Source organism: Pelobates fuscus, chromosome 10 (genome assembly GCF_036172605.1).
Source record: "Pelobates fuscus isolate aPelFus1 chromosome 10, aPelFus1.pri, whole genome shotgun sequence".
NCBI classification, from domain to species: Eukaryota; Metazoa; Chordata; class Amphibia; order Anura; family Pelobatidae; genus Pelobates; species Pelobates fuscus.
Window position 1 is genome coordinate 7,773,059 of NC_086326.1, and position 23,870 is coordinate 7,796,928.

Here is a 23,870-nt window from a genome sequence, read left to right on the forward strand (position 1 = left end):
ATATCAGAGATTTAACAATACTGGGCTCACTACACACACTATATAGGTGTGACTGTGATATGACAATACAATGACTTTATTCTGTTTTATTTATGTTGCATAAAGAGGGGGGCTGTTGTAGTGAGATATTGGGGTGTCAACTGTCTATACTTTGCTCCAAGGAAAATATAGGTGGCTACACACAACCAAAAGGTTTTGGGCCACCAAAGGGGCTTACACCGGCTTTCAGTGAGATGTCCCTGATGCAGCACGGTTCGCCTCAAACTTGCCATGTCTGGGGTTTGCTTGTTTGGTTTCTGTCGTATCCGGGATTGTTTGGTTCTGGGCTTGGTTTAGAAATGGACCTATTTTTTTCTCTGGTGGGATCGGTAACGCACAGTTCCAGTAATAAAGCTCTCTGCCCCTCGTTTTGTACGCACACAGTGCAATCTATCTGTCCGTTATTTTAAGATGGTGTTTTGCCCCGTTGGTTGGTAGGCCAGTGACGCTGGGTTGGATTGACCGTGAGTGTCATAGAATATAAACAGTCATTCACAAATTATTTAATTACTCTCATATATCCGATAAGATACCTCAGTGCTGGTGGTAACTACAAGCTGCGCCGTAATGCTTTCAGATCAACATGTCTGCGTGTATCTCTAGAACGCGCTTCCCCCAGGACACAGTCTGTAACAAGAAAAATAAAGGCTAAAATAAAAGTGACCGAGTTGTCATTCTGGCGGAATCTGCTCTTTTCTGCTAGGTTTTGCCGTTGTATTGTGTGTGTGTGTGTGTGGCTGTATCTGCCTTGTGTGTATAAGTGCAGCACCCTTTGTTGTGCGTCCCACAAGTCTAAATAACTACATTAACCCTTTCACTGCTGCCAAATCCCCTGGGATTTGGGGACACCTCAGAGTGATATCGTTATGAGGGGAATTTTCCAGGCCCACCTAGATTGTTGGTGGTCTCCCTCTCTTTCTGTCTCAAAGCTCTGCTCTAGATTACTGCGAGTCGCACTCCTACCAAAAGCTTGCACCATTAATACAGATCCCACATTTTGATTAATGTTGAGTTCATCTCTCTCTGTCTATAAAATCTATCTATCCATCCATCCATCTATTCTAGGACATTCCATGTTTCTCACGGCTCCTGCTGGGGGGTTTCACATTAATAAATACTAGTGGCAGTTTATTAACATGAGAATTTCTTATTTCTGCAAGGTCATTTATCTGGGAAGACATGTTAAAGCACCATAACCACTGCAGATATGCTTATTGTTAATTTACAGAAAGGAATAGGGTGCAGGTTTCCTTATGACATCCCAAGCAATGATGGTTGGGTTTTTGGTATCAGCAAATTCAATATTTTTGTAGCTTGCAAACAGTTTAGCAAGTAGAGTTAATTCGTCAACCATAAACTCTGCAGGGAGCTGCGACGATACAGTGAGCTGCACCGATACAGTGAGCTGCGCCGGCACAGTTAGCTATATTGAAAGAAGCTGTAATTGAGCTGTAATGATGCCATGAGTTTCAATAATGCAATGAACTGTAGTGGTTATAGTACTTGGAGTGTCCTTAGGGGTGCTTTTTGAATAAAAGTTTTGACGGTGAGGCATTGGCGAAAAGAACAGTACACAGAAAAAAATATCTCTAAAATAATTGTTTTGCGAATTATTTTCCCTATTCATTGACAAAATGCAAACAAGCCATAAATCACTTATAGAGTAAAATGCTTATATAAAGGTTATTTTGCAGTTTATTGGTACACACCTCCCAAGGCAAGTTTCCATGACGTTTAAACCCTATCACCATGATAATAATGGTGGTGTGGGTTGGTTTGTAAGGCTGTTACTGGTTTCTAAATCTGGCCGTGTAGCGCGCAGTACGCGTCGTACACCTTCTAGAAGTCATTTAGATAAACTTTCACTTAATTCATTGGAAGAAAAGTATCCGAGCTACGACTTGAATTATAAGGAACCAACATCACAGTCCTAACTGGAAACAACGGGAAATTCAACGTGAGCAGACACAGTGACTCGCAGTATAAAATGTTGCATTCTCGATGGCGGCTTCTTCTGGTTTGACATTGCAGTATCTGTCTCCAGCTGTGAGGGGAGGGTTCTCTGCAATCCAGATGTGTCAACTTAACATGACCTCCACTTACTAAACGTCTGTATTTAGTTATTGATGCAACCAAGCAAAAAAAGTGAAAATGTATAAAAAAAAATATTCAAATTAAAGGACCGCTCTAAGTACCATAACCACTTCTTCACATAATCGTGTTTATTATGCCAAGGGTCTACTAAAACAGTTTGTCACTTACCTGGGCCCATTGGGTGGCCTTCTGTGATATAACTATTGACAAAGTTCCCTTTCCACGTTAGTAATATCAGTTTTATAATATTAGTAATATCAGCGGGTGCTCTAAGCCAACAAACTGAGCCCCCAAAAAATGAATGTTACTAAAATGGAATGAGAACGTCTGCTTTGGAAAGATCTGTAAAGACGAGGTGCACAGCTGACACACAAATATCTACGTAAAATAGTTTGACTCCTAACAATGCATGGCCTCTTGAATGCCTGGCACCATAACCACTACAACATGCCTTCGTGGTTATGGTATTTAAACTGCCCAAATGTTTGCAGTTGAGTCCAGAGGCAGTAGTGGGAAAATGTTGTAAATCTCATGTGTTATCCATGAATATATAGTACCCCATCAATACTAAGGCATTGTGTAGGAAGTCCAGAAAAGATTAATATAAATATGCTGAATAAATGGCCTCTGTGTTTGATAGGAATTACAAAATGCGGAGAGGCAGGCGTTTTCTTCTTGCAGAGCCATTATAACATGCAATATGAAGAAGCTGCATGAACTCCTTGCTGTGCCGTAAAGGGTCAAGGGTTAACGTGATTGAGGTCCCTGTTGGAACTGTTTCATATAGAATATTTGTTAGAATGCAGTGTACACCGACAGAGTTAGGGTATAACATCTTCACCTGAGACGGGTACATTGACAATATCTCCAACCAGTGAGGAGTGCACTCAGCCAGTACATAGCCTGCACTAATATTGGGCAAATAGCTGTGTCTGTCACCTTGATAACACTTACTACGTCACAAGTTAACATGTTTTTCCTTCATTTATACTTTTACATTTTGGCTTTTACACTTGGAGGTTTTTTTTGTGTGGTTTTGGTTGGGTTGTCATCACGTTCTCGGTCTGAGACCAGTTTGGACAATTATTATTATTATTATTATTATTATAGTTTTCTTGTTACAATATCAAAGAAATTAGAATTCATGTCCTATAGCCAATAATCAGTATGTGTAAATATAGAAAAACAAAACGTCCTTTATTTTTATTTTTCCTCTTGTTGAATGATGACCCGAATCCCTGTCTGGAGACCCTCTTTTTGTGTATTTTTCTGGGTTCAGGGTTATGTCCCATCCTGGAGAGGGGAGTTTGCTACGATGGCTATCTGTCTTGTTATTTTCTGTCTGATAATATGTCTGTACGATGCACAGTACACACTCTCTCAGTAAATCTGCAGGGAGGTAATACATTGCTTGTGGGTAATGCCTTCTTTGCTGCGATCTTCTCTGAGCATTCATTGTCCAGTTCTGGAATAAGAAACCAGTTTGTGATAAGATAGTGGAAGACTTGTCACATAGGTTTATTCAAGCTCTCTGTGTGTCATCGAGCCCTAGGTCAGCTGGACGTTAAAGCTATTCCTTTACTTACACAGAGATCGAGTTTACTTTCTTTTTTGTTTGTTCTGTCGTGGTTTGCGTTGTCTTCAGACGCTGTGTGTATTGTAATCAGTATATAATCTTGCAGATCACACAAGTCACAGATCTGGGTAACCGATAATAACCAACAATCCTTTAATACTCTGCTCACAGTATGCAAATTGCATCTTTCCTTATTTTTTATTCTGGATTCTTTATTTAGCAGAAAGATGATAAATCTGTACAATGAGCGTATCATTTGGGATGAGCATAATCATAGCAATAGATCCAATCTGTCAGTTTATCACATTTAGCCAAATGAGAGAACCTGTAAAACAATGTGCCCTGTGTCTTCTAGAGAAATGGGAATTCTGGTGCATGCGCATTTATTATCCAACAAAATATAATATAAAAATAATATACCGGAGAACAACAACGGCATCATCATGGGCCATATTACTCACTAATATCCTTAATGCCCCAGATGTTATGGACTACATCTCCCATAATGCTGATATGGACTACATCTCCCATAATACTGACAAAGATTTAGGGGAAATGCAGTCCACAACATCTGGAGTGCAGATGTTGCCTAACCCATGAGGAGATGGGCTTTAGTGACTCACCTTCTGTTTCTCATTTTAATTAATCCTTGACTAGAAGCAGGAGGTGTTACAAGGACACTGGGGACATTGCAACAGGTCCTGTCCCTTCTCAGCCCAATACATGGAAAGAGTATGGGGTAAAGGAGTAAGAGGACAATGAGGACATGGTGACAGGTTCTGTCCCTTCTCAGCCCAATACATGGAAAGATATGGGGTAAAGGAGTAAGAGGACAATGAGGACATGGTGACAGGTTCTGTCCCTTCTCAGCCCAATACATGGAAAGATATGGGGTAAAGGAGTAAGAGGACAATGAGGACATGGTGACAGGTTCTGTCCCTTCTCAGCCCAATACATGGAAAGATATGGGGTAAAGGAGTAAGAGGACAATGAGGACATGGTGACAGGTTCTGTCCCTTCTCAGCCCAATACATGGAAAGAGTATGGGGTAAAGGAGTAAGAGGACAATGAGGACATGGTGACAGGTTCTGTCCCTTCTCAGCCCAATACATGGAAAGATATGGGGTAAAGGAGTAAGAGGACAATGAGGACATGGTGACAGGTTCTGTCCCTTCTCAGCCCAATACATGGAAAGATATGGGGTAAAGGAGTAAGAGGACAATGAGGACATGGTGACAGGTTCTGTCCCTTCTCAGCCCAATACATGGAAAGATATGGGGTAAAGGAGTAAGAGGACAATGAGGACATGGTGACAGGTTCTGTCCCTTCTCAGCCCAATACATGGAAAGAGTATGGGGTAAAGGAGTAAGAGGACAATGAGGACATGGTGACAGGTTCTGTCCCTTCTCAGCCCAATACATGGAAAGATATGGGGTAAAGGAGTAAGCGGCACTGGGTGGGCATTCGTTGTGAGTCTTAACAAACGTCATAGTATCTTTCTTTATCTAATTCATAAAATGAATTGGATGAACAGAATGGCTGCAGGATTAAACATTGTGGTCAATCACATCTCAGTGTTTGCCGGAGGGGAGAGGAGGAGGGCCAGATTTTCTGTGAAAGACAAAGGCCAATTAAGAAATCCAAGTGTGAGTCCATTTATCCAAAGGAAACAATAGCTCATTGCTTCGTTTGGCCAGTTTGATGCAGGTCACAAAAGGACATGTCTGAACCCATTTAATAATTCCATAAATAAAAAAAAAACTTCAGCTGTAAGTATGACTCCGCTTGGAACGTGGAGTCACTTTATGGCTTAACCCCATGTGAACCAAGAATTAACGCACTATTCAGCAGCCTGCCTATCATGGGAGGAGTTAAAAGAAATGCTTTCTTTGACAAGCTGACATTTTTCAGAGGAAATGGATAATTGATGGGCAGACCTGACACAAGGGGGCACCTGATTAATTAGCAATAGTAGCTGCAGGAGGCCCTGGTGTAATGTGTAGACTAGCATCAACCTTCCAGTGCTAATCATATGAGTCTCGGACATTCTACAGCTAATCTGTGCTATAAAACCGTAATATTTTACACTCACAAACCCGATGATTCGGTTGTCAATTTGCTGTTTAGTGAATCCAGGCCTATTAAGTTGTGGAATACTGTGAAAGAAGAAGCTAATTGTTAATGTGTGTTAAGTGACTTTGCTATGTAGTTCATTCATTCACCTTGTTACTGAGCGATGAGTCATTTTCATGTTACTCACCTTCACTTCGTGATACTTTGTAATACTCCCAGACAAGGGAGCGTTGTGGCTGCCCCAGAATGTAAACATGACACGTTCTCTTTATGTTCCACCGCAAAAACATCCCAAAGGCAATTGTGATGTCTGTCTCTCTGATTGCAATCTGTCTCATGAATCAGCGCACGCCTGTCAGTCATTCTGTACCCGGCTGGGTATCGCCTTTCACAGGTGATGGCTGACTCAGTCGAATGGGAACCTCTGTATTGTTGGGAAGATAAAACGCTGAATGCTGTATGAAATATAAACCTTTCCCTGCAATGGGAATCGATAAGAGACGGCTTTATCAGGGTCATCAAAAAACCAGGGCTTGTGTTATGTGGAACTATTTCCAGTGCCTCGAGGGTCATTATTTAAAGATTACTCGTCCAAGTAGAAAATAAAAACATACAATCCTGAAATGTTTTTGTACGTCAGAAAAATACACAGTATTTCCTTGGAGTAAGGATGATAAATTCTTCTATGAGTAAATGGGACAATGTATTGATTATTTTACTAATAAAGAGAAATAGAATTAACAGGAAAAAAAAAAAAATGGAGAGTGAAGATAGGAGGGGGGGTGAACAGAGGATATAAAACCGTAAGGGTCAAAAATAGCTGTGGGAGAACAGTAGGGGTCTGAAGCGGAGGCGGTTAGGGAGGAGTAGCGGAGAACAAATACACAAAAATAAGTCCTGTGCTCAAACTCCGACTAATCCTGGGCGGCAGCAGCGACCATGGTACACATCAGCCCCTAAACATACAATAAAAACCAAAGAAGTTACATGCGCATTATCCCAAATCTCTGTGCATACTTGGATAACGGAAGGTTTTTAGTACCACTCCAATGGCCATTAGATGTAAGCTCCCCTGCCGAGTCAAGGCAAACATCCACACTAACAATTTTCTTGCTTCCATTAGCTACAGGTAGCGGAGGCATTTAGGGGTGTGGAGCGGAGACATTTAGGGGTGTGGAGCAGAGGCGTTCAGGGGTGTGTAGCGGAGGCGTTCAGGGGTGTGTAGCGGAGGCGTTCAGGGGTGTGTAGCGGAGGCGTTCAGGGGTGTGGAGCAGAGACATTCAGGGGTGTGGAGCGGAGACATTCAGGGGTGTGGAGCAGTAGTGATTAGGGGTATGGAGCAGAAGCGGTTAGGGGTGAGGAGCGGAGATGGTATGAGATGCGGAGCGGAGACGATTAGGGGTGTACAATGGCAACAGGGGAACAATGGGAGTTAATCCTACAGATGGGAGAACAGGAGCGTGAAGATCCGAAGACTGAAGGAACAAGTAGTAATAGAATATAGAATAGCAAAGTGTATTTGAGTACTTGTTGATGTGAGATGCTAGCAATAGGGAAAATAAAGAAAGATGGGCTAAAGGTGTAAGTGGAGGAACTGTAGGCACTTGAGAGAATAAAAGATGTATCAAAGTGGGAGAATTGGTGAAAGATCCACACAAAGGAGACGTTCGAATGTAGTGAAATATTGCCAGAGGTTGAAATAGAGGAATGAGAAAATTGACTAATTAAGGACACAATGATTGTTATATGGGAATTCTAAGGAGATGACATATGGTGAATTCCGGAAGTGACTCTGAGGCTTGGAAGGATGTGGAATGAAGGAGTTAGGTTGGAGTTTAGAATCAGGACATAACGAACGCTGAGAGCACAGGACACAAATTTAATGAGAATAATAGGACCAGGCGTGAGGAGGATTGTCTACAGGAGGAGCAGAAGACTTTCACAAGGCTGGAATGGGATGGTGTAACGGGGAGTCTGTCCTCGTGTTTGATCTCATTCAATCCTTTGCAAATTTAGGAAAGTTTACAAAGAACTGAAACGAGATAAGAGTAAAGAGCTTTAGAGAAGATGTCCAGGAGATGGTGGAGCCGACCTGGATGGAGAATAATAACACGGGGCTGGAATGGCTTATTATCTGCGTCCAATATTTATTTATTCCTTCTCTAATGGGAATACAGGAAGCAGATAGTATGACAGTAATAATAGCAGGTGGAGAATGAAATAGGAATGAAAAAGCTGGATTCAGCAGGAAGTGCATCAAATGAACATTGGAGCGTAAGGAATGTTAATCTTCGAAAATTAATACAAATAAATCTCTGTTTTTATTTGTTAATCAGATATTCAGGTTGCTGAAGGTTTTTTCCATTTAACATCTGTTTATTAAAGCCATGTGCTTTACAGAAAACACATGGGGTTCCTTGGCCCAGCTCCCCCTTTGCTCTTCCCATAGTATATTGAAAATGGGAGCTCCTCACCCTCCGGGGCAAATCACAAGTATTTCCAGGTGCGTAGTTTGACACTGTCTCCGTGGGGTGACTTAAATCATTAGTCAGTGAGGCGAGTTTTTCTCTCCAAGTAGAAATTTAATTTTATACCTGGGTGGCGATCGGTTAACCTTTCCAGTTGCCATGCTGCTAGCCAGCCCAGTGGCTTACACTGCTATTGAATCCATGTCCTTTATTTAGCGTTCTGATTGGACGTTTAAAAGATCTGTCATTTCCTTGAGCCCTTGTCCAGATGAACGTTTAAAACATGTGATGCTTAGGGGCCAACAAAAACTGGAAATTGTGGTCAAGAAATTTAAAAATCAGTTGCCATAAAAGATTAGATGGGGGAAAAAAGTAGGATTGCAGAATTATTTAAATTCAACACAATTCCCAACTCTCCACAATTCACAATTAGTAGTGAAACAATTCCATGGGGTGCTATGTGACCACCGACACAGGTAATATTCTATTGTGGTTTTTATTTAATTACCAATTTTTCATTTATTTTTATATTAAACACCACCGAACCAGCCTGTACAATCATCACTCAAAAGATTCAAGACTTCTAATACAATTCTTCAGGGCATCTCTTCATGAGAAAAGGTGACTCTTCTATGAACAGAGCTAGGGCTGCATGCTGATTGGCCCACTGATTGTCCTATGAGGATACATTAAGCACCTGTATTGCCTGGGCCTCACCATTGTCTCTGTGTTACTGTTGTTTTGTCTCTGTTTTAATGTTATTTTGTCTTTATCTTAATGTTACTTTGTCTCTATCTTAATGTTACTTTCTTTCTGTGTTACACTTACACTGTCTCTGTGTTATGGTTGCTCTCTGTCTGTATTACGGTTGCGCTGTCTGTGTTACGGTTGCGCTGTCTGTGTATTACTGTAGCCCTGTCTGTGTTACCGTTCCACTGTCTTTGTGTTACTGTTACACGGTCTCTGTGTTACAGTCGCACTGTCTCTGTGTTACAGTCACACTGTCTCTGTGTTACAGCCACACTGTCTCTGTGTTACGGTCACACTGTCTCTGTGTTACTGTGACACTCTCTCTGTGTTACTGTGACACTCTCTCTGTGTTACTGTGACACTCTCTCTGTGTTACGGTCGCACTGTCTCTGTGTTACTGTAGCACGGTCTCTGTGTTACTGTAGCACTGTCTCTGTGTTACGGTCGCACTGTCTCTGTGTTATGGCTCCACAGTCTCTGTGTTGCTGTTACACGGTCTCTGTGTTATGTTTGCACTGTCTCTGTGTAACGGTTGCACTGTCTCTGTGTTACTGTTACACTGTCTGTGTTACTGTTACACTGTCTGTGTTACAGTTACACTGTCTCTGTGTTACAGTTACACTGTCTCTGTGTTACAGTTACACTGTCTCTGTGTTACAGTTACACTGTCTCTGTGTTACTGTTGCACGGTCTCTGTGTTACTGTTGCACGGTCTCTGTGTTACTGTTACACTGTCTGTGTTACTGTTACACTGTCTGTGTTACTGTTGCACGGTCTCTGTGTTACTGTTACACTGTCTGTGTTACTGTTACACTGTCTGTGTTACAGTTACACTGTCTCTGTGTTACAGTTACACTGTCTCTGTGTTACTGTTGCACGGTCTCTGTGTTACGGTTGTACTGTCTCTGTGTTACTGTTACACTGTCTGTGTTACAGTTACACTGCCTCTGTGTTACTGTTGCACGGTCTCTGTGTTACTGTTGCACGGTCTCTGTGTTACTGTTGCACGGTCTCTGTGTTACGGTTGCACTGTATCTGTGTTACGGTTGCACTGTCTCTGTGTTACTGTTACACTGTCTGTGTTACTGTTACACTGTCTGTGTTACAGTTACACTGTCTCTGTGTTACTGTTACACTGTCTCTGTGTTACGGTCGCCCTGTCTCTGTGTTATGGCTCCACGGTCTCTGTGTTGCTGTTACACGGTCTCTGTGTTATGTTTGCACTGTCACTGTGTTACTGTTACACGTTCTCTGTGTAACGGTTGCACTCTCTCTGTGTAACGGTTGCACTCTCTCTGTGTAACGGTTGCACTCTCTCTGTGTAACGGTTGCACTGTCTCTGTGTTACTGTTACAATGTCTGTGTTACAGTTACACTGTCTCTGTGTTACAGTTACACTGTCTCTGTGTTACGGTTGCACTGTCTCTGTGTTACAGTTGCACTGTCTCTGTGTTACTGTTGCACGGTCTCTGTGTTACGGTTGCACTGTCTCTGTGTTACTGTTACACTGTCTCTGTGTTACAGTTACACTGTCTCTGTGTTACAGTTACACTGTCTCTGTGTTACTGTTGCACGGTCTCTGTGTTACGGTTGCACTGTCTCTGTGTTACTGTTACACTGTCTCTGTGTTACAGTTACACTGTCTCTGTGTTACAGTTACACTGTCTCTGTGTTACTGTTGCACGGTCTCTGTGTTACTGTTGCACGGTCTCTGTGTTACGGTTGCACTGTCTCTGTGTTACAGTTGCACTGTCTCTGTGTTACTGTTACACTGTCTCTGTGTTACAGTTACACTGTCTCTGTGTTACAGTTACACTGTCTCTGTGTTACTGTTGCACGGTCTCTGTGTTACTGTTGCACTGTCTCTGTGTTACGGTTGCACTGTCTCTGTGTTACAGTTGCACTGTCTCTGTGTTACTGTTGCACGGTCTCTGTGTTACGGTTGCACTGTCTCTGTGTTACGGTTGCACTGTCTCTGTGTTACAGTTACACTGTCTCTGTGTTACAGTTACACTGTCTCTGTGTTACGGTTGCACTGTTTCTGTGTTACTGTTACTTACAAAGTGATTTTGTTGCGTTCTGCACCAGTAACTATTGTTTCAGTGAGATTTGATTTCCAGTTCTTTGTTTTATTCTACCTTTTTATATCTCAATGTGTGGTCCATTGCGCTTGGCTTCTTAAAGGTTAATTAACACCTCTGTCTGATGTGTGCACTCTTGTACTCTGAGTCATACAAGATCTTCCTTTAGAGCGGAGAACAGGGGATTTTTGGGAAGTGCTGACCTTTGGCAGCTATGAGTGGGATGCCTTGAGAACTGGAACAAAAAATCTTATTGACAATCTGTCAGCCGACTTCAGAAGCTCTGAACTTTGACGAAAAAAAACGACTGTGGAAAAATGTGCAGCCGGCCTGCGCTGGGCTGAGAGGGGGTAACGTCCATCCTACTGGGGTCTGAGCAAGATATTCCGAAAGCAAACACCCAAAAACAAAACCTGGCACAAGTTCTCTCTTCTTTTACTTTATTAATCTGCGCTCATTACGAGGCAGCAGCGCAGTATCTTATCCACCCCGGGGGTCCTCCGCTCCTGCGAGCATTTTATATAATCTGTATACGGTGCCAACACCGTACAAACACACAGAATTAATCCCGGCGTTTAAACTCCCACTACTCTTGGGCGGCAGCAATAGCCGTAATATTCATCAGCCCCAATACATTGTACTAAATGGGACATGTGCTATGGTGCCGATATCTGCGCTTGTTCTGTTTATTGTAGGGTCGCACACATCAATACAACATGTATAGGGGCTAAATATTACCTGACATATATATGTCTGAGGTGCGAAAAACGTTCATATTTTATTCCTTTTTGAAAATACGCTCCAGGCAGCTAAGGTGCATGAATTAATCAAATAGAGCGTCATGCAATTCATTAAAATGAAGTTGTTATGGTGCCAGGAGGTCCCTGTTGCTGGCTTACCCTTAAGGGCTAAACCAATAAGTAGCTCCCCATTCATAAAACAGTTTAGAAGGGGTACATACTTTTCCTTTTTTTCACGCTGTTTTTATGAAGCTACTGATTGGCTTAGAATGGCAGCTGACCACTCTAACCCAATCACCGGCGCCCCTGAACCTTCCGTTGTAAATATTTTAGAAAGCAGGAGGACAGGCAGGTAGAGCAGAAATGTGCTTTAGCACAGACTCCGCGGTTCATGGATGGTTTTATCCCCTAATGGTCGGCCAGCGTCTGGTACCTCCTGGCACCATAACAATTTAATTTCAATGAACTTGTTACGGTGCCTGGAGATTTATCAGAGAATCCATCGGGTTTCATGGTGATAAATTGTGTGTGTACTTTCACTGCTTCCTAAAATGATGCACATCCAACCCATAATGAATGGGAAATTATACATGCATCACCTCCCAGCTGTCCAGTGGCCTGTCTGCCTCAGATTAGTGGGAGTTGCACTCCAGAGCAGAAACCGCCACCCAAGGAGAAACTCCCATTAATCTTGGGCAGCACTGGGACTTTTATGCCCCCTTCTAGAAGCATCAGTGGGCAGTTTTACCATGGTATCTCTCTCACTGTATATACATACAGAAACAGAGAAACATAGAATGTGACGGCAGATAAGAACCATTCGGCCCATCAATATCTGTGAATCATTACAGATATTGGGCGCTCTGTTACCGGACGCAGGGACAGGGGACCTCCTTCCACATAGATTGTTTACAGTGTTTTATCGTCCACATGGTTAATTATCGCTGTCTTGCTTTTGTGCTTAATATCGTTACTTGTAAATGGAGAAATATCTGTCCATCACCACATTCCTCCACTATAGCCACCTGCTAGTAATGTGCGCAGTAAATGAATGTGAATCGCCAATCAGTCGGATTCCATTTAAGATCTTCTCTTTTATAATGACATGCATATTAATATGTCAGTTTAATCAAACTATGCCTCTTGCCCTTATTGGTCTGTTAATCGTACAATTATAATTACAACTATTTAAATAGGGCGTAAACAAGAAAAAGATGTAATTCTAACAAAACATGTATGACACACGGGAACAGTAGGTGAAGAGGGCTCTGCCCAAACAAGCGCACAGTCTAATATTGTGACGTCATATTGCACCTCTCACCCTTACTTTTATCCTGACTCCATCTCTCAGCCAGTCTCTTCTCTCCATTATTCTTCGATTTGATGTCACCATTTCATTCTCTCGTATTTTTTTTCTCTCCACAATTTTAATAACGTGTAGCTATGTGCTGCCTGATCCATTTCCTGCAGGAGAGCTACTGCCGAGTTCTGTAAGGATGACTTTCTGCTTGGTGATCGATCCATTCCATTAATATTAAGCTCTGGGTTTTAAAAGGGTTTCATTGCTAATGGAGACTGCAGAATTGTTTAAATCAGTTTGTGTGTATTTGCATATTCAGCAAGGCATGCAGGGAGAATTATGGAAACACAATATATCTGAGCTGCAGTCTGAGGCAGATTTTGGGATATACACAGCGGTACATTTCACAATGATTACGTAGCATGTCTACAGGTTTGTAAGTTTGTGTTTCCTGTGTTTCTTTGTCTGTGTTTGTCGTCTGATGCTAATGTTACCCGTTTTGTGCTTTCTAGCCCTGGGGCTGCTGCTCACGGAGCTGGAAGATTTTCTCCATATTCTTGACAAAGAGAACCTGAGCAGCTCGGCTATCCTCAAAAAGTCCACCTTGTCCGAAATCCTTCAGGTTTACGTAAAGAACAACAGCAGTAAGTAGACAATCTGACAAATGGTGGATATGTCTGTCCTGGCCTTATGGCCTTAAAGGGACAATCTAGGCATACTGCAACACCAACACCACTTCAGTGCCTTTGGTTTTGCAGTTTGTCCTTTTTATTCTTCATTTCGTTATTGTATCCATATTGTATTTGAAGCTGAAAAGGCTGTTGTACGATATGTTTATGAATGGGGAGCTCTGTCTGGGTTTTGGTTTAATGACGGGGACTTGACTGATAATGATTAAAATATTCTGCCGTTTTTTTTCTCCTATTTTTATCAAGTCCACTTTCTGGATTATTGTAAACATTCAATATCGCTTCTTGCGATGATATGTCATAACATTTGATGCTCACTTCCACAAGAAACGTATTTATTTTTACCATGAACTATCGATTGAATCTCCGTTTGGCTTATACGCATTGTACAGACAATGCACTACAAACCAAATGTTATGGGACGGGTGTTGTAACCTAAATCCAGCCGCTGTCAGCTCTCTCTCTGTCTCTAACAGGTTGTGATGAAGAATATATTTACATGAATAAAGTGGCCACCCCAGACAAGAAAGAGGCTCCTGGGTTACTAGGTAAATGTATGTTTGTTTACAAAATGCTGCTATCTCTGCATCCCGAGGCTCTAAATTCATTATAGTGTCAGACTCAACGTATTGTATCTCGCTGTAAAGGGAAAGTATTGTCAAAATTCACCACTTAATTTTAATTCATTAAAACATTATGCAAAAAAATAATAAGACAATTAAATAAAAAAAACCTCAATTGTAAGATACTGAATCTGCACGTTGAGAGATCGAGCATTGGTTTCAAGCAGACGCATTGAGCTCTAATCTATAGGGTCAGGTCCTGTCCTGCAGAGAGTTATAGGATAAGCATATTATCTCCCAGCGGCAGGTCCAGCTATCACATAGCAGAGGGAAAGAGTAATAGCGTGATGTGATAGCGTGATGGCTTATAGTATCCGTTTATACCATTTTATACTATCCAGTTGTAATTAAAATTATTTATCTCTCATTGAAAATCAGGTTTATTGCAGCTGTTCAGCTGTTTGGAATGAACCAATCAAACAAAAGCAATTGAAATAGGTCAACACAACGAATGATGCAAGTGGTTTCTCCAAATTATACAGAAAATGCAACTTCTAATGACTTCTCCAGTCTCAAAATTATTCAACCCCTTTATGGCAAGCATATGTAGTACTTAGCAGAGCACCTTTTTGCTGTTATGACCTGCTGCAAACAAGATACATGGCCAGACACCAGCTTCTCGCAGCGTTCCTGAGGAATCCTAGCCCATTGTTCATGAGCAATGGCCTCCAGCTCAGTAATATTCTTGGATATGCATCCTGCAACCACCTTCTTCAAATCCCACCAGATATTTTCTATGGGTTTCAACTGAGGTGACTGTGATGGCCACTGTAGAATTTTCCGGGACGACTTCTGCAACCAAGCCTTGGTGGAATTTGAGGTACGCGTAAGATCATTGTCTTCTTGGAAAGTCCAAGGACACCAAGCTTCAGCTTCCTCACAGACGTCATGACGTTTTCTCCTAGGATTTCCTGATACTTCAATGAATCCATCTTGTCTTCCACAAGCTGCAGGTTTCCAGTGCCAGAGGATGCAACGCAGCCCCAGACTATCACCGAGCCACCACCATGCTTAACTGTAAGCAGAGTGTTCTTTTCAGCATTTGCTTCATTCTTCTTCCTCCAGACATACCGCTGATCCATTGGGCAGAAAAGTTCCAGTTTTATTTCATCACTCCACAGAATTGAATACCAAAACTTCTGTGGCTTATTAATATGATTTTGAGCATATTGGATCCAAATTTTCTTGTGCTTATGGGTCAGTTGTGGTGCATGTCTTGAGTTCTGGAATGGAAGCCTTCTGTGTTTAACATGCGCCTTACTGTGCACAATGACAGCTTAGTGCCTATTGCCACCAAGTCTTCCTGCTGGTCTTTTGCACTCACTCGAGGGTTTTTCACAACCTCCCTTCTCAAAAATCTGGTTGCAGCCATTGATAGCTTCCTCTTTCTGTCTTGTCCAGGTAGTGTCACCACTGTTTCTTCCACTTTGAACTTGAAAACTATGCTTCCGATGGTGTCTCTAGGAACATTCAGTGCCTTTGCTATCTTTTTGTATCCTGTTCCTTATTCGTGAAGGACGATGATCTCTTCTCCTAACTTAGTGGACCGTTCTTTTTACATGCAGTCAAGTGTGACACTCGACAAACCCCTAACCAGTTCATATATTTCAAGTGTTCCAGCTCAAGCACACCTGGTGCAACTAATGAAGTCCTTGATTATTTGCATTGAGTGTGCTTGAGACAAGACCTGTTTTGCTTATTTGTGCTTTTTGTAAGGGATTTTATTCAGAGGAATCAATAATTTTGAGACTGTAGAAGTTTTTATAAGTTCCATTTTCAGTTGAATTTGGGGAAAAAACATGAAGCATTCACTGTGTTGAGCTATTTCAATTGCTTTAGTTTGATTTGTTTATTGCAAACAGCTGAACATCTGTAAATTATGACAATAAACCTGATTTTCAATTTAGGTTGAATCATTTTGATTACAACAATTTTCCATTTTTTTATAGGGCAGTCTATGCTCCATAACCTCTGCAAGTTGTTGTTGTGGTGCTTAAACTGACTCTTTGATATGGAATTCTATATGCACGATTCTCTAATTAGGAGTTTCCTTTCACTATCATTGAGCCTCTTGCACCAAAAAAACTATTCTTATTAATTCTGAGTGCTTCTACCATGCTATTAGAGAAACCAAAACTCCCTTCTGTGTCCCATTTATAGGTAATTAGTGTTTGGCCTTTGCGATTTTCCAATGAATTGTGTCTTCAAACTCTTTCTAACGTCCACTAAAATCGGGTAATCATTCATGGCTGGTTTCAGAGGCTATCTCTCCATGGACGATGGCACTCTGGGTACCTCCACCATAACTGAGCTCCGGTGGATGACACAATTCAACACGGTTGTTGTAATATGTTGTCCCTTTGTCTTATTTTTTAGCAGATGCCAATCATTTGGCCAAGGATGTTATGGCTAATGGGACAGCTGGACAACATCTGGCACCCCCACAGAAAAGTCTACCAGATCTTCCACCACCAAAAATCGTAAGACACCTATATATATAAATATTATGTGTGGGGTGACGGGATCTGCATCATTTGCAAGATATCTTTAGATATAGCCCAATGAAAAAAAGTGAACAAGAAAATGCAGGCATGTTTTCATTAAAGGTTTATCTACTAAATAGTGATTTATTTTTTATTTTGGCAGTAGAGCGTCCATTTTATCAGTATTGACACATGGCTTGATAAATGGTTTGTTATAGACACACCCGATAACACTCTCAGAGAAGGACCTGAAATGTAAATAGTGAATAGGTGCATTCTCAGGGTCATCGATTCCCACTGAGAGGGTAACGCTCACATCCCTTATTGAATACAAGTAAATCATTTCAGTTTTCATATAATTGTGTGAAGTCACAATACAGAATTGTAGTGTGGAGGTTATTCTAGGCTTAGAATTTTAAATGGCATTATGATGAAATCAATAAGCAATATTGGTTTACATGCTGAGTATTTAGAAACGTGTTCTATAACCGAGTGCTCACAGTATTAATGAATGTTTTATGGTATTTTACTAACATTTCACAGAATACATTAAATCTATCTTTATAACTCCTAACAGTTTAAGAAAAGATGGGCGGAGGGTTAAATGGTACTCCAAGCACCGTGACCACCTTAGTGGTTTGAAGTGGTTACGGTGCCTGGAGTCTGTTTACTGTTTTACTTTGAGTTTACCCCCTCTACTGCCACAGATGTAAACCCACCTCAGGCAGCGAGATTAGGGGGTCATCGGCCAGACTGATAGAACAAGAGTTACAGGATGGATAGTGTCAATTCTATCCAAATTCACAGAATGTCACTCATTGGCTGGGAACGGTCAGCTGACACTGTCAGCCAATGAATGGTGACAAAATCACACCAACAAACCAGGAAGGAGCCCCGTATCCCTCTGGGGGAAACCGGTCCAGAGTACTGCTCCCACTATAACCACTGCAGTGGGCTCTAGGTTCTTGTAATAACCCTTTAAAGACGGGCATTTCTTACCAATGCACCTGTGCGCCAATTCTGCCAACCATTAACCATCAGACTAATTGCTGCATTTCTACTTTCTCAATTCTACTGTTTTTGCATCTTATAAAAGTAAGAAGCATTGGTAACAAGTTTGCTAATTTAAGGTATAAAATATCTGAAAACCCGTCATTAACGCCTGATACTTGTACGTTTGCGCTTATGGTTTTTCTGTTTTACAGATTTAGGTTTTCAGTTCCCAACAATTCGCACTTTAGTTAATAAACCCCCTCCAAACAGCAGACTTTATTCTTTTAGCGTTGTAGCTGACCTGTTCTATTCATGGGACTCTAAACGCTAATTTAAGGCCATTGTGTGTTTCCATTCAGATAGGACGGGCGCGGATTGTAATGACAAGGTTAGAAAGAAATAGTTACTTTGAGGAATAAGGTTTGATTTATAGTGGCGTGCCTTTACGAAGTGATGATAGCTCAGCAGAACAGATTCGTTTTACAAAGTCACATGTTTTATGGAAAATGTTCTCAGAGTGAAAGAGAAATGCTAAATATTGAATTGCCGTTTTGGAAAGAAAGCTTTTTGGGATATTTAATGTAACTTGGATATCAGAGTTCCCACTAATCAATGTTCTTCGAGAATCCTGAAAAACCTTGTTTAACATTTGGAATTTCATGTTTTACAAGGTTCACAGATAGAAGCAGTTTTAAAGGGACACTATAGTCACCAAAACAACTTTAGTTTAATGAAGCAGTTGTGGTGTATATAGCATGCCTATAATAAGTCTCATTGCTCAATTTACTGCCATTCAGGAGTTAAATCACTTTTGTTTCTGTTTATGCAGTCCTAGCCACACCTCCCCTGGCTGTAACTGGCACAGCCTGCATGAAAAAAGGGTTTAATTTTCAATCACATGTAACTTACTTTCAAAGATGTTATCTCCTGCTCTGTAAATTGAACTTTAATTACATACAGGAGGCTCCTGCAGGGTCCAGCATGCTATTATCAGAGCAGGGGATAGGAAATTCTAAGTTAAAAAATAATTTGCAGTAAAGGAAGTGTAAACATTAGATGACTCTTTACAGGAAGTGCTTAAGAACACTGTGTAAGTCACATGCAGGGAGGTGTGTCTAGAGCTGCACAAGCAAAGTGATTTAACTCCTAAATGGCCAAGAATTGAACAGTGAGACTGCAGGGGCATGATCTATACACCAAAACTGCTTCATCAAGCTGTAGTTGTTTTGGTGACTATAGTGTGCCTTTAATGTTCTAGTCTCTGAGACATCCAATATCTCAAGCGTTTTACATCATTTTGTGCTCAGCAGGGGCACCATGCTCAAGTCTGTCAGTTTTTAGTTCACATGGGCCATTGGAGAGGAAACCTCTAGGACTATCAGACTGATATCGCCACCATGCTCAATCCATATTTGAATAGCATCAAGTCTTCTCTGGCTGAACCCAAACTATCTGTTTTTCCTTCGATGTGGATCAGTGAAGGTCCTATTTCCAAGACATTTCTCAGCGATCAGAGTAACAGGTATGATTGCTTTGTCTAACTTGGAGGATGGTGGTGTCTTGTAGCCTTGAGTTCTAGATTTGGTTGGACGGATTTAGATGGGATTTACAAAGGTGATGAAAATATTGTAACATTTCTGTTCATGTAGTAATGCAGGCCCCATGAGATTGATGCTTCAGCTCAGAAATACAGAGGACAGACTGACGGATCTCCCCCAGCGTGCAGATTAACAGAGAATTTGCTTTGTTTTTAGCGAGAGGGAGAGACTTGTAAACTCTGGCATTTTTTTCCTGCTCAATGTATAGATTAAACTTGGCTCATATAAATTTTTTCTAAATGACTCCAGTCCGGAGCAGGCATGCTTCTAGGTGTGTTCCTTCCGGGTATTTCCAATATCTGTCAAGGAATTAGTTTCAGACTCTGAGTTTAGCCGTGATTCCTTGTGTGATATGTAAATACTGTTAGTTTAGGGCATGTATCGACATGTCCTCTGAGGATTCTGCATAAGGAGAAAGATTTTCCCTTTTCCTCCCTCCTTCTACGCCTTTACTGTCCGTGTTAATCCATCTTTCTAAGTACCTGGATCTTCCTGTACTATTCTGATCTGAAATATTAGATTTTCCTAGTGATCCGACGTTGGGTCTGTAATGTATCTGGTTGAAGCTCCCTTGACGTTCAGAGAGTTAGTATTCGTTTTACTGGGATTGACACGTTTTATATCGGTCATTCAATGGAATTTATGGGAAAATGAATTGTTCCCAATTTTTATTTCATTCTGCTGTGAACACTGATGTCATCCGATTGGAGCCAGTTTATCGAAGATTGCAGTGAAACCATTTGCTGTATGTCTGCAGATCGGAGATGTCAGATTTAATGTTTATCTTTTTATTGTCGTGATTATGTTTAAAGCATTTGGCGCACGTATTAAGATTAGCGAAGAATTTCCCCACTTCGTTCCCAGGTCTGAAGAAACTTCTATTAAGTCAGGGAGATTCGCTCTGCGTCATAAAATGATTTTGGCCTGTGTAACGCGGTATTATCAGTCGATTATCATTTGAATAAGATTATGTAACCTCTTTATTTGGATCTGCATTCTTGCATTTGTCATGTATATTGATTTTCTATCCTTCCTTTATTAAAGAAACAGGTTTCCCCTTAACAGGTATGTTATGTCTGAGAAACTGATGAAACACAGCGAAAATGAAATAATTCCATATTCTGTCCTGATTGGCCGAATTCAAATCAGTCAGTGACCAAAATGACGTGATGGTGGCTCCCTGTCTGTTATGTCATACAGGCTGTCTAAATTAAGATGAGGTAATGACATCATTACTAAGATATCAGGTTCAGATAATGACATCATTAGTACGATCATAGTCTCTGGTAATTACATCATTAGTGCAGTCATAGTCTCTGGTAATGACATCATTAGTAATGTCATAGTCTGAGGTAATGGCATCACTAGTTAGATCATAGTCTGAGGTTATCACATCATTAGTGCGGTCATAGTATCAGGTAATGACATCATAAGTATGATCATAGTCTCTGGTTATGACATCATTAGAAAGGTCATAGTCTCTGGTAATGACATCATTAGTGCAGTCATAGTCTGTGGTAATGACATAATTAGTTAGATCAGTGTCTCTGGTAATGACATCATTAGTAAGGTCACAGTCTGATTTAATGACATCATTAGTAAGGCTGTAGTTTCAGGTAATGACATCATTAGTGCCGTCATAGTCTCAAGTAATAACATCATTAGTGAGGTTGTAGTCTCAAGTAAAGACATTATTAGTGAGGTCATAGTCTCCGGTAATGACATCATTTGTAAGGCTGTAGTCTCAGGTAATGACATCATTAGTGAGGTCATAGTCTCAGGTAATGACATCATTAGTAAGGCTGTAGTCTCAGGTAATGACATCATTAGTGAGGTCGTAGTCTCAGGTAATGACATCATTAGCAAGGCTGTAGTCTCAGGTATTGACATCATTAGTAAGGCTGTAGTCTCAGGTAATGACATTATTAGTGAGGTCATAGTCTCAGGTAATAACATCATTAGTTAGGCTGTAGCCACAGGTAATGACATCATTAGTGAGGTCTTACCCTCAGGTAATGACATCATTAGTAAGGCTGTAGTCTCAGGTAATGACATTATTAGTAAGGTTGTAGTCTCAAGTAATGACATTATTACTGAGGTCATAGTCTCAGGTAATGACATCATTAGTTAGGCTGTAGCCTCAGATAATGACACCATTAGTATGGCTGTAGCCTCAGGTAATGACATCATTAGTAAGGCTGTAGTCTCAGGTAATGACATCATCAGTAAGGTTGTAGTCTCAAGTAATGACATTATTAGTGAGGTCATAGTCCCAAGTAATGACATTATTAGTGAGGTCGTAGTCCCAAGTAATGACATTATTAGTGAGGTCATAGTCTCAGGTAATGATATTATTAGTGAGGTCGTAGTCCCAAGTAATGACATTATTAGTGAGGTCGTAGTCCCAAGTAATGACATTATTAGTGAGGTCATAGTCCCAAGTAATGACATTATTAGTGAGGTCGTAGTCCCAAGTAATGACATTATTAGTGAGGTCGTAGTCCCAAGTAATGACATTATTAGTGAGGTCATAGTCCCAAGTAATGACATTATTAGTGAGGTCGTAGTCTCAGGTAATGACATTATTAGTGAGGTCGTAGTCTCAGGTAATGATATTATTAGTGAGGTCATAGTCCCAAGTAATGACATTATTAGTGAGGTCATAGTCCCAAGTAATGACATTATTAGTGAGGTCATAGTCCCAAGTAATGACATTATTAGTGAGGTCATAGTCCCAAGTAATGACATTATTAGTGAGGTCATAGTCCCAAGTAATGACATTATTAGTGAGGTCATAGTCCCAAGTAATGACATTATTAGTAAGGCTGTAGTCTCAGGTAATGACATCATTAGTGAGGTCATAGTCCCAAGTAATGACATTACTAGTGAGGTCATAGTCTCAGGTAATGACATTATTAGTAAGGTCATAGTCTCAGGTAATGACATCATTAGTGAGGTCATAGTCTCAGGTAATGACATCATTAGTGAGATTTGCTAATTTGCGACGGGTGTAAAATTGTGTCCTGTGTTATACTTGAACGACAGACGCTGGATGTGGCCAGACCTGGTGGCTACAGGAAACCATTTCCCTCCAGAATTCTTTTCTTACTGAGGGTCAGCGCAGCTCACTGCTCAGAAAGTATTTTTATTATAAAAGTACAAAGTGATTTAGCCTCCCGCTGCTGGCTGATAAATAGCACATGACACTGTCACCGGTGAGCAAAACTTACACAATAAAGCCAAGGAATAGCTGATCAGGCATTTTAAAGCTATTTTTTTTAAACCAGGTTTTAATAATAGAAACCAGACCCTGCATTCTGCCAATAACACAATGGCTTTACTTTTTTACTTTTATGTAAGGCCAGCTGGGAATGCCATGTGATTGTGAGCTGCAAAAGCCCACAGCTCACAAGACTAGCCAACTCTGGGAGTCCATGGCACACACAATTAGCCAGCCCTGACAATGGCTCCATGCTGTAACAGCACTTTAAATAATAGGGAGGGATTTCAAGGGACACACCAGGCTTGCTCCCATCCATTCTTAATATGCGCATACTTGCAAGAAACCTGCACCTTTAAGCTGGCTGAGCATGGTGGGAAATGTGGGCAACAAACATCTGCACTAGCAGGATTACCTACTGCCTGTGCACTAGATATTTATGGCTTTTGCTGGCTGGACATCTGCAGAGCTGGGGTTAAATCATCAATAGCAGTGACCACATTTCCCGATGTTTGTGGACTGTGTTTCCCAAACTTTTATAGCACAAGTGGCCAGACATATAAAAACAGGCGTATTAAGGGGTTTTGAAGGGAAGGGGCTACATTACCCCCACCCAGAGGGCGCAGAAACCCTGCATCCTGATGTATTGGAGCATGGACTCACCCGAGGTTTGGCCCCATTCCAAACTCACTCATTTTACATCCTGTTGCTTTGATCCACCTCTATGTTAAACCATTAAATGATGGGTCGGTGAATGGATATTGGATTATAGGAAACATTGTATCAATGTTAATTGATTTATAGCTATTCCCATATACCAATGATAATATTGAATTAATTTCCAGAATCTATAGACCTGTATTCAGATCCAGAAAGACAAGCAAGTGCCGGTCGTGTTTTTTAGTTTGATTGTTTTATTATTGGGTCAGTGATGGACCTGATTGATAGAGAGAACACTATAAAACCTTGGTAAATATAGCAGAGATACAGATTCCAGTGTGTAGACATGGATTCTTGGTCTGGTCGCTGTAGATACATTTCCAGGCTGGTGACCCACCACGTATCCGAACATTGTTGCAGTATCCAGCAGCTATTGGTCCATGTTTGTCTAGTGGACTCTTGGGGCAAGAATAAAATGAATGA

At 41.1% G+C, this 23,870-nt stretch overlaps 1 protein-coding gene across 6 annotated transcripts in view; it reads left to right on the top strand.

Annotated features, from left to right (window-relative positions):
* The window catches only part of AFAP1L2 (actin filament associated protein 1 like 2), a 136,416-nt gene that overhangs the window by 30,576 nt on the left and 81,970 nt on the right, over positions 1 to 23,870 (top strand). For 3 of the 6 annotated variants that reach the window (XM_063435086.1, XM_063435089.1, XM_063435091.1), the window contains exons 2-4: positions 13,634 to 13,765; positions 14,287 to 14,358; positions 16,810 to 16,913. In XM_063435086.1, the coding sequence (XP_063291156.1) occupies positions 13,634 to 13,765; positions 14,287 to 14,358; positions 16,810 to 16,913 (308 nt within the window). Of the gene's footprint in view, positions 1 to 8,824; positions 8,872 to 13,633; positions 13,766 to 14,286; positions 14,359 to 16,809; positions 16,914 to 23,870 lie in introns of those variants that run through there. The other 3 variants (XM_063435087.1, XM_063435090.1, XM_063435088.1) reach the window with 2 other exon arrangements.